The 15,734-nt window shown below is 46.6% G+C and overlaps 1 protein-coding gene across 1 annotated transcript in view; it reads right to left on the bottom strand.

Moving 5' to 3' along the window:
* Positions 1 to 15,734, bottom strand: part of LOC149367196 (glutamate receptor ionotropic, NMDA 2C-like) — a 189,785-nt gene that overhangs the window by 33,692 nt on the left and 140,359 nt on the right. Inside the window, exons 4-5 of the mRNA XM_089566757.1 lie at positions 6,948 to 7,257; positions 4,239 to 4,476 (exon numbers count right to left, since the gene is read on the bottom strand). Coding sequence (XP_089422883.1) covers positions 4,239 to 4,476; positions 6,948 to 7,257 — 548 coding nt within the window. The remainder of the gene's footprint in view (positions 1 to 4,238; positions 4,477 to 6,947; positions 7,258 to 15,734) is intronic.

Below are 15,734 nucleotides of genomic sequence, written 5' to 3'. Positions count from 1 at the left end.
TTAGCTGACACTGATTGACCACACCCGTTGAAAGCAGATACGTCAGTAGTACAAAGCAATTAGCAAGAGCCGCCACTGCAATAAAAAAGTCGGAAAAGACACTTAAAGCTGCTTACATGCGAGAAGGCGTAAGTTCGCCCGTTCCCTTCTGCGGCGGATGACCACTAATCCGCCTCTATTCATAATGCAGGTCAGTAAACCATACGCCTTATTTGCAAAGAAAACTGGTAATTACTGCCTGGTGCAGCTTCCGAGCCCACAGTGTCGTCGATGTTGCTATTGAATGTTTAGAAACAATGCGCATCTTGCTGCTATTGTCCGGGGACATAGAAACGAATCCGGGACCTGCCACTGCAGAGGCAGGTCTTGCTGAATTGAAGAAGTAGTCCTCGGGTCAGGCTACAATAATCAGTGACGTCCAAGACATCAAAAACAAGCTAATAACTACAGAGAAAACCATTAATGATCTAATTCAGCAGATTGCCGATTTAGAGAGCCACTACCAGAATATACCTACTTTGAAAAGAGATGTAGAAAGTGTGCAATGAACGCAGAAACGACGACTCAGCTAGTGCGGCATCTGGAGGCAAGATTTGATTATGCCGAGAACCGCTCACGGAGATGCAATCTGATTTTTTACGGCCTTTCTGATCCTACACCATCCGAGACATTTGCCGAATCCGAAGAAGTCATCATTCGCCACTGCTCCAATCAACTCGATTTGACGTTAGGTAGTAAATATATCGAACGTGCACACCGTCTTGGGCGTCACAACACAGAACGCCAGCGTCCCGTAATTGTAAAGTTTTCATCCTTTAAGAAAAAACAAATGATCCTCTCAAATGGCCCCAAACTAAAATATACTGATTCCAGCATTAGTGAGGATTTCTCCTGCTGAGTTCAAAATATAAGAAAGGAACTCGTCGCGTTTGGCGAATCCAATACAACTAAATTTTCTTTTGCGGTACAATACCCTCTATATAGGTCCCAAACGCTATTTTTTTTATGAGACTGAGCAAACAATAAAAGAAATCTTCTAGGCACAACGGAGACACAAGTCAGCCCTACACCGTCCCCAAACATGTCCTCGTCCTGATATTTAGTTTTCGGCAATCTTTACCAACATATGCAGTTTCATTCCAGAGCGAGAGCTCGTGTCAAACCTTGTCTTATCACCTGATAGCAACTCGCTATCATAAACAGCTTCTGCTTTCTCCTAGGCCGAGAGATATCCCCGCCGCACAAGCCTATGGATGAGAGAGAATTTCGCGCGCTTTGCATATTCAGGAAGAATGTTGTGCCGAACTTTAAAAACTATGCTGTCAGCGACATCGACTTTTTTTAAAGATGGTGAATGCGCACGCTTTGTTCATTCAGAACGCGTTTGGCAGCGCTACAATACGGTAGCGAAAAAGCACAACACGTTTTTTTTTTAATATTTTGCGGGCCCTCTTAAAATGCTGTGAAAAAAAAAAAACTAGCAGAGCTTGAGCGCTCGTTAAACCTATTGATACAAACGAAAGCTCTGCTTAGGCATGGTAACGCATGGTTCGGCACCGGAGTGGGCCCGGTGCGCGCCTCGTCTAAGGCGAGATTGAGCGACCATTGTTGTTGTTGTTGTGACTGAGAGAAGGATGAAAAGGAAATTTCACGGGCCTGCCTACTGGCTCGAGCCAAGCCACCACCGCTGCCACGTGCAGATAGAGGAGAGTTAAAAGATCAGAGGAAAGAGGAAAAGGAAAGAAAAGACGCGCGTCGCAGCAACAACTGCGTCCGCCGGAGCGGACGCTGCTGAAAAAACAGATAAGCGACCAGGGTTGCCAGGTTTGGCTACTTTGCGCCAAATTGGCTACTTTTAGGACCGCTTGGCGACACAAATTTCAACTTGGCTACTTGGCTACTTTTTGGCTACTTTTGAAATCGAAGTTAGGACTGTAATGGACCTCTTTTTCTTCCAATGGTCCATGCATCTTTGCTTGTCAGAATGCCATACGTGAACACCATTATTCTGCGGTGCCAGTCTCTTTGTTGAAATTTTGCCTGTAATCATGTCCCAGACTTAAAATACTTCTCGCTCCTGAGTTCTCCCAGGCGAGATTCCGCCTCCGCTATGCAATGCTGTTATGTAGGTTTCCTTAGAACCAGCAAGATGAAATGTCCCATCTCCATTCACTCAATGCGCTTCAGCTAAATAAAGATGTGAATTGCTACTTAGCTGATATACCTTGTTTCCTCAGTTGGATACTGGTTCAAAGCGCTTGATCGGCCACACATGCTAGCCCCACATCCAATTGGATGACGCTGAGAATTACAGTCTTGGTTAAAATTTTTCAGGGCAAATACGGTTTCCTTTTAGCCGATTACTGGGGAACGGGGAAGAGCAAACGGCTTTGAAACGCGATGACTAAGGCTCTTTGTATCATCCAGCGATATATCCCGAGAGCCATGAGTTCCCCAGTATATGGCTGAAAAGGAAGCCACGTGACTTGAAAAAATTTGACCAAGGCTGTGCTTTCTATGCCTTTTTTAGAACATATGAAGGGCATGTGGCGATCAGCCTATTTTTGCAATATAAAGCTGAAAAAAGATCACAGGAGAGAAACGAAACAAGAAATAGGCACATCAAATCAAACCCTTGTTTATGGAGCAGTGAAGAAATTTCATGCAAAAATCAATGCCAGGCATGCCATGTACACACACACACACACACACACACACACACACACACACACACACACACACACACACACACACACACACACACACACACACACACACACACACACACACACGCGCGCGCGCGCACACGCACACGCACACACACACACACACACACACATACATACATATATTTGGGAATTAAAATTGCCATGGCTGTGGCTTAGGAAGACCAATTATTTCTCCTCTGAAAAGAAGAAAAACTTTTCTGAATACTTTTCCCACACTGTCTTTCCCTTCAGAAATTCCTCGCGCGTTGCCGTGCTTCTGTCCCTTGGTGTTCATGTATTTCCTTTCATTTGATTTGCTATGCTTTTGTAATTTAGAGTTATTCGCATTCACAATTACCCTGCGTCCTGCAAGAATTATATATTTCTTGCGCCCTTTATGCTTCTGGTGACGCTTTTCTGCAACCTTGGCGCTATTTTTGGCTACTTTCGACACTTCGGCTGCTGGTTGGCTACTTTTTTGGCTACTTTTCAGCTTTTTGTGGCTCCTTTTAAAATTTAGGACCTGGCAACCCTGTAAGCGACCGAAGCCGCGCTCGCCGAAGCGAGAATCATGACCCCCCGCTGAGCGACCGAGCGCCAGCGAAGCAGCTGTTATATGCCCCGCTAGTCACGTGGTACAGCAGCCGCGAAGCTCTGAGCGAGCGCAGCTGTGGCGCCTCTCCACAGCGAGTCACGTGGCATGACGTCACTTGCCACATCTCCGCTCCGTTGGCTCAGGGTCAAACGCGCACCAAACTTGACCTTGGGAGTTGTGGTGCGAAGAGTAGAGCTTTCGCTCCGATTGGAACACGTAAGAGAACGGTTTTTAAAAAAAGCCGGATCGGTTGTTTCGCAACCACCTGTGCAACTTAAGAAAACGCAGGTCAAGTGAATACAAAGAATTTCGCATCATTTATCTTCGCTAATTAACTAATTAAATGGAATTTAAAAATACCTGAGCAGTGCCACACGATGGCAAAGAATACGTAATTGGTTTCATGCAGCTCGAGTGCGCTGCTTTTTTATCCTTGGTTGAAGTTACAAGTACGCATGGTTGATTGGTAAGAGCTTCATTTGAGCCACTTCAGCGGTTCAGGTAAGGGTGCGGAAGGCGGAGGGGTACGAGCAGGACGGCGACCGGCTCTCGGGCAGCTCTAGTTGACAGGAAACTGTTGGGCCGCGGCGATTGTTCTTTTGCCGGACTATTACAAGGTTTCCATTTTCCCGTTCTTATTGACCACCGTTGTTTATACTGCTAATTATGTACAGTAATTTTTGCTTGTTTCTTTCGTGTTTTGACACCTCACCTTTATCATATAATGGTCCATACTGTCTTCTACTTCTCTATTCACAGTAACTACCATGTATGACTGCCCGTTAGCTTGCATTTTGCCAACTTGTAAGGGGTCGGGACCTCGCCAAGCTTTTAGTCCCGTACTCCTCGTTTTCAAAGGAAATACAAGTTGAGTGCTTGGTTGGTTGATGCACTTTTTAGAGAAGTTATCGCAAGTGTGGCTGGCGTTCATTTACCGGAGATGAGGTCGGCGGTGATGCCTCCCCACTTTCCGCCGCGGTCGGTGCCGAAGCTGCCGTCGGCGACCAGGTAGAGGTCGAAGTCGAAGGCCAGGTCCCGGGCGAGGGAGCTGAGCAGGTCCATGGCGATGCCCGCGCAGCAGGTCACGTTGTACAGCGGGTGTCTGGTGGTCCCCTTGGTGCGGTGGTAGTGCGCGAACAGCGCCGCCAAGTGCTCCGGGTCGGCCGTGAACACCTGGGCCCAAGGTCAGAGCGTTATGCACTCACAGTTGCCGCATGCTCCCTGTCCTTTGCAAACGTGGTAATTCCGTCCTCGCGCAACGGCACTGAAAACCTCGGCCAACCTCCTTTATTACTCCGTCTGCGTGGAAAACTGTTAACAAAGAAAAGCCAATAACATTCGCAGGCCACATCGTATATTTTTCTTAGCGCATACGAAGCTCTGTTCTGCTGAGTAAGTTTTAAGGCGCAAGCCTTTAATGCCTCATCGTTGTGGACAGAAGTTTGTCGGCAGAGGTGTCACGCTTTTCTATTCAGACCAGAATAAAAACATCTGTGCACGATGGGACTCGAACCCCGATCCTTCCGTTCCGCAGCCGAGCGTGGTAATGGCCACGCTACTTCATACCAATGCATATGCAGTTCCCTGGTCTAAGACGCTGGAGAGTGTTTGCAGGAAGGCGTCATGTCAGACAGATGCCTCCCAAACGCCCTCCAGTGTCTCCAGCATTTGAGATTCACAAACAGTTGTGTACTTAATTAACATCTTAACCACGCATCAGTGACACAAGCTGCCACATCGCGCAAAAGGCTTTCGCCTCACAGCACTTCAGGTCAACAATGTGCCGCCGTGAATTTTTTTTTTTTTTGCTTACAGTGAGCAGTACTAGTACAGCTGTTGCGGTGAAAGGACATCACATGTTTGGTCGTCTTACGGAACACTCATGTGACAGCTCTGAGGGTCCGCTGACCTCCCCATACATACCCCTACCCTGCGTACACCCGCGTGCAAGCGACACGCTCAGCCGCTCTTCCCCGCAGTTGGCGGCGCAGTTGACGCCTAGCGATGCAATAAGCGCGACAAGGAATTTTTCTGTTGTTGAACACGAGTCCACCGCTGGCGCGAACTGCGCTATCATAGATCTTGCGCCGGACGGCGTGGATTACGTGACTCCTATTTTCTGCGTCTGCATTGGGTGCTCGACAGAATTACAGAATTTCAGCGTTTTAATAAGACGCACGTAACGTCATTCTATTTATTTTTCCTCGTTTGCGGGATCCTACATTTGCATAATTTTCATCGCGGTAATATCGGAAGTTTTATCATGCTCCTCAGTGCCGGTCGTACTCGATGGAACCGACTTTAAGCTCCAATTTCAGTCCGCAATATGAGAAGTTACGGGAAGAATGGTTTGCTCAAGTGAGCAGTGCTAAAAGCAGCAAGCGCATAACGTCGTGCATGAAGAAAGCACTGCAAAAAAGCAGGATTTGCTTGATGCATTATAAATTAAACCGATCGGTAAGCTGCAGCCGACGCTGGCGAAGTTTTGCCCAAAAACACCCGTGCAGAGTTTGAGCATCCAGCGATTGCCCCGTGCCGTTCTGAGCATCGGACGAAGCGATCAATCCAATGGCGGCGCGTCCACTAGGACTAACAGAAATCGATTGGCAAGCAGGTATTTGTACGACACTGATATATGCTGGCACTCTAGAAAGCTACGCACCTGCCGGGAACAAATGTTTCTCTCGGACTTCAGTAACCGCTTACCTTTTGCTGGCGTCGTAATAGCTTCAGAGCTGTCCACAACGGCATGAATATACGCGTTGAGCGAAGGCTAGTGAATGTGGGTTGCTACACCATTTTAGAGCGGGTAGAACTTACCTGGCACATTGCGATAACTCGCTCACTTGGCGAGGTGCTTTTCTGGAGAGGTCGACTAAACGATTCAAGCGGATTTCAAGCAAGGTGAAAACTAAACGACTTGGGACGCATTGCTCAGTAGTAGAGAGACGTACCGCCTTTGCCAAAAAGTAAACATGGAACGCAGCACTTAATGGCTCTCACGAGCTTCAAATCTGTGCAAGTTAAGTGGAGCCATCGCCCTCATCTTTCGAGAACTTTTGGTCTCTTTGGGTTGCTGCGAGAGTTACACTACAGGACTGAGAAGCTGACCTCGTTGCCCAGTTACTTTTGTAAAACACGGCACGTGGTCCTATCTAGAACATGAGGCGGGTGGCGCCGAAAAATGGCGCCACGGTTTGTCCTTGGGCTAAGTACACTACACACCCTGTCAAGGGGCTGAGTAAGGCGGAGGAGCGACCTGCAGACAGGAACTCTTCTCTGTACTGCCGTAGTCACACTTTGATCCCAACACAGATGGGCGCTGCCCGCACTGTGGATAGATCTGCGACATCTTTCACATGGTTTGGGCATGTACTCAGAATCCTCACCTTCCCCCACCCCCACCCGAGAGGTATGGGAGACTGCCCTCCTCAACTGCTCTACACTGGAGTCCCAAAGGGTACTCCAGTAAAGCGGGCGCGAGACGGGGCCTCGTCGTGCGGTGTCCCGGACTAAGGATACCGACCATGTAGCGGGGTTTTCTGACCCCCAACTTTCTGTCTGAGCATTAAAAAGTTTTTCACCACCGCCGCGTCGCCATTCAGCGCCGGTAGGCATATGTTTATAAGAGCCATCAGGCCCACCTGAAGGCAGGGCACCCCGCTGAGGCAGCTGCCGTTGCCGATGCGCGTGGCGGCCATGACGAAGGGTGCTGCGTAGGCGGTGACCACGCGGAACCGCTGGCGGCCCCAGGAGCGGGGTCCCGTGAGCGTGGGCTGCTGTCCGGCGCCCGAGGGCCACAGCACCGAGTCGAGCTGCGCCGAGCCCCGCGTCACGTTGCCCACGGGCCGCCAGCGCGCCACGCTGCCCGCCGGCACCAGGTTGAGCACGTCGAACACGGGCGGCGGAAAGCGCTGGCTCTGCACCGCCTCCGCCGCCGCCGCACGAAGGTAGCTGCGAGGAGAGATGCTTCTTGAGGAAAGATGGTGTCGATGCAGGTACAGTTACTGTTCCCGTTGGGGACTGACTTCAGTGGTAACAATGAACGCATGTGTGTCAGATGCCAGGCGGAGGTAGAAGAAGAAAGGCAGGGAGGTTAACCGGAAGAATAATGGGTTTGATACCCTACTCGGGGGAAAGTATTGAGGGGATAAATAAAAGGAAGAGAAAGGAGAATAGCAGAAAACTGAAGTCCCTATGTAAAGTCAGCGTTCGTTAAAGTGACAGCCTATCATGCAGGCCAGAAGTTCGCTAGAAGCGGAGCAGTGCCTTTGAGGCCTTCACCACCGACGATCGCCGCGGCCTGTGGCCGAGTGAGGGTTTCAAAGTCTGTATAGAGTGTCATCTTTTATACTCTCTATTAATGCGATAGCGTTAAAGAGCTCCTGTCGCAGAAAATCCGGCGTCGTCGTCGGTGTCGTTGGCCGTGAGTGAAAAATCCACGAAAAATCCCCAGAGAAGCAACCTAGGAGACAGGTGAGCCACCTTGGTGACGTGAAAAGCTTGCTGCGTTATCACAACCTGCCCACCGGAGAGTGAGCAAACTGACCACCGTGGCAGGTGGCAATTAAATTAATGACTTCTCGCGAGAGGTTGCTCGGGAAGAGCAACCTGGGCTACACAAGCCTCACAGGTGGCAGCACCTGTCATCGCAGGGCAGTGACACAAAGCTTAACAGCTGCACCACTGCACCAGGAGTGTTACGAGGGCTCTCAGGTATCTATGTATTCATATATATGTATAGGAATTAACCCATTACGCTATCTCGTCATACCTTAAGGCGGAGCTTAAGTTTTGGCTCCATTTTTTTAAATTGATGATATAAATTTCAATAACGCACTTTATAAGATTGAAAAACGGCTTTAAAACAGCAAATATTCTAAGCCTCGTGGAACTAGCTACCGTTCTTTTCCAAGACGCTTTTATCATCCGTCCATTCGTTTGAGCGAATCTTACAACCGGTACTCTTCCTGATATACTAAGAGTTGGTGCGGGCTGACTGTACGGAGTTTCGAGGTGTATGGTGCGAAGAAGAAAGACTTGCAGATGGTATGACCTCACACAAAAAGAAAAATTGTGAGCGAATGAAGTAATTCGCAAATACATTTAGGTAGGGGAGACTTATAAGGAGCCTCCAGTAAGCGTGTGCAAAGTGCTGCATTATGCAGAGACGACATATGAACGGCGGCTATTACACACGTTCTCATCAGCACAGCCAGCGTGTCGCAGCAGAATTAACAGCCCCATATGAACGCGCCAAACACCTCATTTTCTCTACAAAGACCACCAAAGATACCGCCATCTGTAAACTGACCACTGTGCAAAGTGGCGCATGAAGGCGCCCGCCTTATGCAACATCAAGGACACTCCAATGTTTTCAAAAGGACCTTTTCAAAATTTGTGAACCCATCGTGTCAATCCCCGCCACCGTCGGCAGCATGTTGTCTGCACAATTTAAGAAAGTACAGGCTGAGAAATTTAACAACACTAAACGCCAAGTCACGTCTCTACGTGAACTTGAAGAACACATCACGAGCTATTTGGTTTTCCATCACAACGAAAAAGCGCAAACTTCACGAAGGACGCACAAATAAGAGACGAGACACAGGCGCTGACTAACAACTGAAATTTTATTGCTCTGACACATCGGCAAAATATACTCAAGGCATTAAAAACAACAAAAAGAATGAGAGATGAATCATAGACAATAGCAGCGGGAAACAAGCAGGAATTCATGACTGCTCAGCTGTCGAAAAGAGTACATTTACCGATGTGTCAGAGAAATAAAATTTAAGTTGTTAGTCAGCGCATCTGTCTGTCTCCCCTTTCTGCGTCCTGCGTGAAGTTTGCGCTGTTTTCGTTGTGTCTACGTGAAGACCAAAAGCCACCTGAGCCTCTTTTCAGGCCAGTTTACAAACTCGCCTTTACAAATACAGTCCTCTCTGAACATTTGAAATTTTAAACTTTTCTAACAGGCCGACCGCTTGAAATTGCTGCATCAGGAACAAAATCACAGCAACGTGTACATGAAGCACAATTCTGTGCACCTCAAAGCACACACAAACAAAAGGCATGGCCGCAAGAATTAGGCAGGCAAAGTAATTTATTTATCTTATTTAGTTTTTGTAATTTAACTGATATCAATCAACTGATCACATTCTAGCTTAAGTAATAAATTGAGTTCAGTTTCTCCCACCTGCCGACGGTGGCAGATGGCAGAATGAAGACAGCGAAATTTCCCTCTTCACTTTTAGGGAAGAGGAGTTAGAGGGAGGGTGGAAGACGACGGGTGGCCAGACCAGATTTTGCTGATTCTAAAAAGCGCGGCTAGGCTTTCCCTTACGGCTAACTATGTAGATACCACGGCCAAATGCAGGGAGGATAAGATACTATGGTCTATAGGCAGTCTATAGACTTATAGAATCTATTGCCTTCCTATAGATATTTCTTTTTGTCTACTGATAGTCTACAGACTGTCTATAGACAAAAGTATACTAAAAGTTTATGGCCATAAATCTATAGATTGTCTATAGACTGTCTATGCATTTTTATTGCCTATAGACTGTTCTCAAGGATTTGTCTATAGAGAGTCTATAGGACGGCGAAATAGACGAGAGAGAAACAAACGCTAACTTTCAGCAGTTTACTGCGAATAACAAAGCAGCATATAAAGGCTAATCGTGGCCGGTGTCACACATGCGCAGTCCGCAACCATTCAATGACGTCGCAAGTACTCTGATTCCTTGCGGTATAAAACAATGGACGGAAGGGAAAAGTGCGGAGGGTTCTTGGACGCGCACTGTAGAAAGTATGAGTCAAGCGATGACCCCAGTGAAGCACCCAGTTCCGGCCAGAGTGCGGAACCCTGTGTGAAACCCAGCTGCGTGCCGTTATGCAAAGAATGCGCCATTGTCGCCAGAAGTACCTGCCAACTAACGCGTTAAATTATCGAGGCATAGAGAATAAAGCAGCCAGGTTTATTGCCCATGATTGTTCATTTCGAACCAGCGTAAATAGGCTTAAGCAACAATTTAATTATTGCCCCTCCAAATTAAAAGAAGAAATGTCCGCCTATCGTTCATGCACAATCTATATCATGGTTCATCAGAATTTCAAGAATTGTTTCTGCGTCCCGCTGTCCACATATCTTCTCGTTTAGACCACCCATTTAAAATCAGCCCCATATTCGCGCGCACAAATTTGTTCGAATATTCCTCTGTTTTAGTTGGCATCTCACATTGAACAGTTTGCCTGCAGATCTCGCCTCCATATCTAATCATGCATCTTTCCTCAAGGCTTTAGAAGGTATCTAATGTTAGGCTGTTTTGATTGCTTTGTTGTTATTGGTTGTTTTAGACTGCTTATCTCGTTTTTTTCCCTTCATGCACAGGGCTGTATTCATTGTTGTCTTGCGCTCCCTGCCCGGTATTGCGCGTGCTTATAGCTAATTCCGTTATAGCCTTGTGTAATCATTTAAGTATATCTGCAAGAATGCAGATTGCTAGAGTAGCAGTTATATACAAGAAGGGAAACAAAAACAGCTTTGGAAACTATCGACCAATTAGTATTTTGCCCGTCTTCTCCAAAGCTTTCGAGAAACTGATTCTTAAACGAGTTGAAAGCTTTTTAAGTAAACACGCCATAATTACCGACTGCCAGTATGGCTTCAGAAAAAACCGGCCAACAGAACTTGCTCTTTTACACCAGAAGGAATACATACTGAGGAATTTTGAAGATAGGAACCTGGTCTTGGGAATTTTCTTAGATTACAGCAAAGCATTTGACTGCATAAACCATAGCATCTTGATGAAAAAACTTGAATGTTATGGAATTAAAGGCGCAGCTTTACTCTTACTTAAATCTTACTTGTCCAACAGAAAACAGTATGTCCAAATAAATGAATACAAGTCAACTCTTCGAGCAGTTACCCGCGGAGTGCCCCAAGGAAGTATCCTTGGACCACTGCTGTTCAACCTTTACATTAACGACATCACTAGTGTGGATAATAACGCTCGTTTTATAATTTATGCTGACGACACCAGTTTGTTTTTATCCGACGCTACTGGTAGTAAGTTACTGGAAAATGCAAACATACTCCTGGAAAAAATAAAGACATGGTCCGATAACAATCTTCTTTCAGTTAATGCAACAAAATCTAAGGCAATACTTTTTCATCCAAAAAACAAAAATTGCAGTGAATTTGGTGAGCTACATTACAACCGAGACCAGATTGAGTTAGTAAAATCATTCAAATCGCTTGGCGTAATATTCACTGAAGACATGCAATGGGACGACCACATAAGTCATATAGCATTAAAGACATCTCGAGCCATAGGATTTATGACACGTTTCAAATGTTGTCTCCCACAAAAGGTAAAACTTCTGTTATATCGTGCATTATTTCGCTCACATCTAAACTACTGTTCATCAGTATGGGGTACTGCTACACAAACCAGTCTGAAAAAACTTGCCGTTCTTGAAAATAGGGCCCTCAGAATTGTTCATAACCTGCCATATAGATACTCAACTAAAAACTTATTTTCCAAGCACAAGATTAATAACGTTTTCAAACTTATGCATATAAACTATTGCGCACCTATAAAATAGAACAAAGAAGATGCATTACAAACATATCTGACTTAGCCCCAATTCAGTTATTTCAGTGCGCATACCCACGCCGTCGTAAACCACACTGTGTAGTTCCTTTAGTCAGAACAAACTATGGACGCCAAATGGTATCATTCCAACTTCCCTCACTCCTCAATAGACTAATTACTGCAAACATTGACATAGGAAACATTAGCTGCTCTGACCTCCTCAACTACTTCATTTCCGAAGCCACATTTTTCTAGCATTCACACTTTGAACTTGTATTTCATGTATTGGTTGCTGTTATAATCTTTATAACAGGTTTTTTTTTGTTATTGTTGTTCCTTTTCTTGTTATTTCTTAAAGCCGCATTGATTTTCTGCACACGCTGGTGATTGTGTATCTGTGTGTTGACTTTTTTTTTCTCTCTCTCTCTTTTATTTTCTCAGAAGTGCCGTCGCATACCACTGCCTGCTTGCTGTACAGGGGGTGGGAACATTGTCAAGCGATAACCGCTTTTATTCCCATCCCCTCCAACACTGTATGGTGATGGAAATAAATCATTATTATTATTATTATATCTATTGTATAAATACACAGGATTCAATTTAGTTTATTTCTTGCCACAGTTTTTCCTTTTATATATTCTACGGTTACCTTATAAGTGCATTTCTGCTTATCTGCATATATGATGTATCCCCCCCCCCTATGTAATGCCCAAATGGGCCCTTAGGGTAAATAAATGAAATTAAATAAATGAAATAGATAGTTTAGAAGAAAACTGCGTGTCCAAGCCGTCCATTGCTTTATCCCGCAAGGAACTACAGTACCTGCGACGTCATTGAATGGTTGCGGACTGCGCATGCGTGATACTGGCCACGGTTAGCCTTTTTATGCGGCTTTGTTATTCACAGTAAACTGTTGAAAGTTAGCGCTCGTTTGTCTCTCGTCTCTTTCGCCGTCCTTGTCTCGTTGTGCGCTTCAACTTTATATCTGAATCTAAAATCGTCGCCAGACGTGCTGACTGCCCAGCAAACCAAACCATGAGCCAACCAGACTAAACACATGCTTTGGAACGACTACTTCGTTTAGCTACGTTAGAACCCTACCACGTTTTTTTTGTTGCATTCTGTTAGCGATTATTTGCCCACTCGCTCCTAACTACCACGTTGCCGCTCAATCTTGTCATGGGGAAACGATTCATTCATATTGTTACAATATGATTAGTTTTGTTTTTGTGGGGTTTAACGTCCCAAAGCGACTAAGGCTATGAGAGACGCCGTAGTGAAGGGCTCCGGAAATTTCGACCACCTGGGGTTCTTTAACGTGCACTGACATCGCACAGTACACGGGCCTCTAGAATTTCTCCTCCAAAGAAATTCTAGCCGCCGCGGCCGGGATCGAACCCGCGTCTTTTGGGTGAGCAGCCGAGCACTATAGCCACTGAGCCACCGTGGCGGCTGTTACAATATGAATAAAGCTCTACTTTCCGGAAGGTGCGTGTTGCGAGAACGGCGTAAAAATATAACTCAATTAATGAACTTCACGTGACTGTCTAAAATGGCTGAGTCACAAGTCGTGAAGAGTGTATTTGGTGCCGGGCTGCTTTTCTTAACCGCTCGCCTGAGCTCTTCACTTTCAATGTTTCAGCTTTTCCCGCTGTCCCCATATCTCCGGCTTCCGTAATCGAAGGAAAGTGCTTGCAACTCCCCTTTTTTGTAGCGAGAGCTACAGTGGCCACAGTTTCGCAGTTTCGCGCACCTCCAACAGGTGCAGTTCTGCGAATGCGCGAGGAGCCAAGTGACGTCACAGCGCGCAGGCGGCGCACGCCTCGCCGCCGCTTCAACCCCTTCACTTCGCCAGCTGTGCGCGTGTGCTGGAAGCCGAGTGACGTCACTACGTGCGCCGTCGCCTCGCCAACTGCGCGCATGCACGGCGCGTGCTACTGCGCATGCGCAAGGAGGCTACGTCGCCGTATAAATGCAGGGTGATACAGCCGCGGGGTATAGCCGCTTGCCATGGAGAAGGAGCGTCGGGCTGCTGCCGAGAGGCGGTGCAGACTAAAGAAGACAGCTGCCTGCTATTTTACCCATCATCGGGCAGTCTTTGTGGCAATTGAGAAACGAGATGAGCAACAAGAAGAACAAGAGCTGCAAATAATAAATGCTTCACACTTTGCTGCATAACAAATTGTCTCGTCTTTAATGTAGCCACACTTAGACGTAAGAGGGGGGGGGGGAGGGAGAAATCAAAGCTAAATAATTACACGTACCTGGGGGAAGAAACCAAAGCTAAACGACAAGGAGTGACCAAGTTAAACATGTACAGGGTCAATCACACTTAGAGGGAACACAGCTCCGCGTGGCCACGTACCTGCGGAGTGAAATTGCATCTAACTCGTTCATGAATCAATGCAGAGTGGCGCACAAGAAGACGGACATCGACATGGCGCTTCGTGTCATCTGCCCCTTTCCACAGGTTTGCCACCGGCTTAAACGCAATAGTGCTCCGCGTGTGCGCAGCCACGCGGAGCCGTGTTCCCGCTAAGTGTGATTGAACCTGTACATCTCGCTACGTATATCCTGGCGTAGCTGGGCTAAGCCACTGCCATTTTTTTAACCTTAGCTTCACCGTCCTTCTGTTACCCTCCTGTTCCAAGTCGCAGGGCATCGAAATGCTTCTATCGTCTACACTGTTTTCTCCTTCGTTTTATAGAAATGCCGCTCGTCGGCGAATCCACCAGGAGCCTTAAGGGCGACCCACATGGAGCGAACTTGCGCTGCGGATTTTGAGCGGCGCGGCGGAACGCGGACGCACCGCCGCTGTGCCGCACCACAAGAGGCGGAAAACGGGCGGCTGCCGCCAAACCGCTGCCGACAAAAACAAAAAAAAAAAGATTTGTAAGCTTACTCTAAAGCCATTGTTTATTGGAGGGCGCATTCTCATTTTTTAGTTCAGCGTATGCTATCTCCCCTCTCCACTCCACCCCCACTCGGTTTCACCCTGCGCGCCGAGCCACCGGCAGTTGCTGCTAGCAGAGACGCAAAAATGGATGGATGGATGGATGGATGGATGGATAGGAGCGCCCCCTTTGAAACGGGGTGGTGGCAATTGCCACCATGCTCAGCTTTTCTTTATTTATTATTATTTTTTGTTTACTGTGTTGGCATTTCTCATTAAGATTCTCCATCAACTTTGCCTACGGTTTCCTACTATTCTAACCTTATGCCACATCTCTGCTTTTCAGCCACCAATCCTCCAATCGCTTTTTGCTGACTTCCACTGCAGATTTATTTACATGACCATTGTTATCTTTAAACCCTAGGGCCTCAGAAAGAGTGACTGTGCCTGCATCGACATCCGGATGGATACCATCACATTTGATTATGAGGTGTTCAATTGTTTCCACAGATCTACCACACACTGCACATGTGTCATCTTCTTCGTTAAATTTCTTTTTGTAGCTGCGCGTTCTAAGACACCCTGATCTAGCTTCAAAAAGTAGGGCACTGCCTCTTGAGTTATCATAGAAAAATTCTTTCCTGATCTGCCTTTTCCAGAATCGATATAGTTCTACACTATGTTTCTTTTCCATTGAATTCATCCAATTTTTAACTTCCGCGTTTTTAACCTGTCGTTTAATGCTCTTTCTTTCTCCGTCCTCATGACCGGCATACTTACTGGTTAGTTTTCTAGTTCTTTTCCGCCACTGTGAGTCAACGTTCTTTCTGTATAAATATTTAAATACCTTAGCTGCCCATCTGTTATCGTCCAATTTCCTCAGGCGTTCTTCATATAGTATTTTACTCTTAGCTTCCCGTGCCTCGAACGATGCCCAGCCC

Source organism: Amblyomma mixtum, chromosome 1, assembly GCF_055824585.1.
Source record: "Amblyomma mixtum isolate Tamu chromosome 1, ASM5582458v1, whole genome shotgun sequence".
NCBI lineage: Eukaryota > Metazoa > Arthropoda > Arachnida > Ixodida > Ixodidae > Amblyomma > Amblyomma mixtum.
The sequence above is the reverse complement of the archived record's forward strand: the minus strand, read 5'-3'. Positions and strand labels throughout refer to the sequence as shown.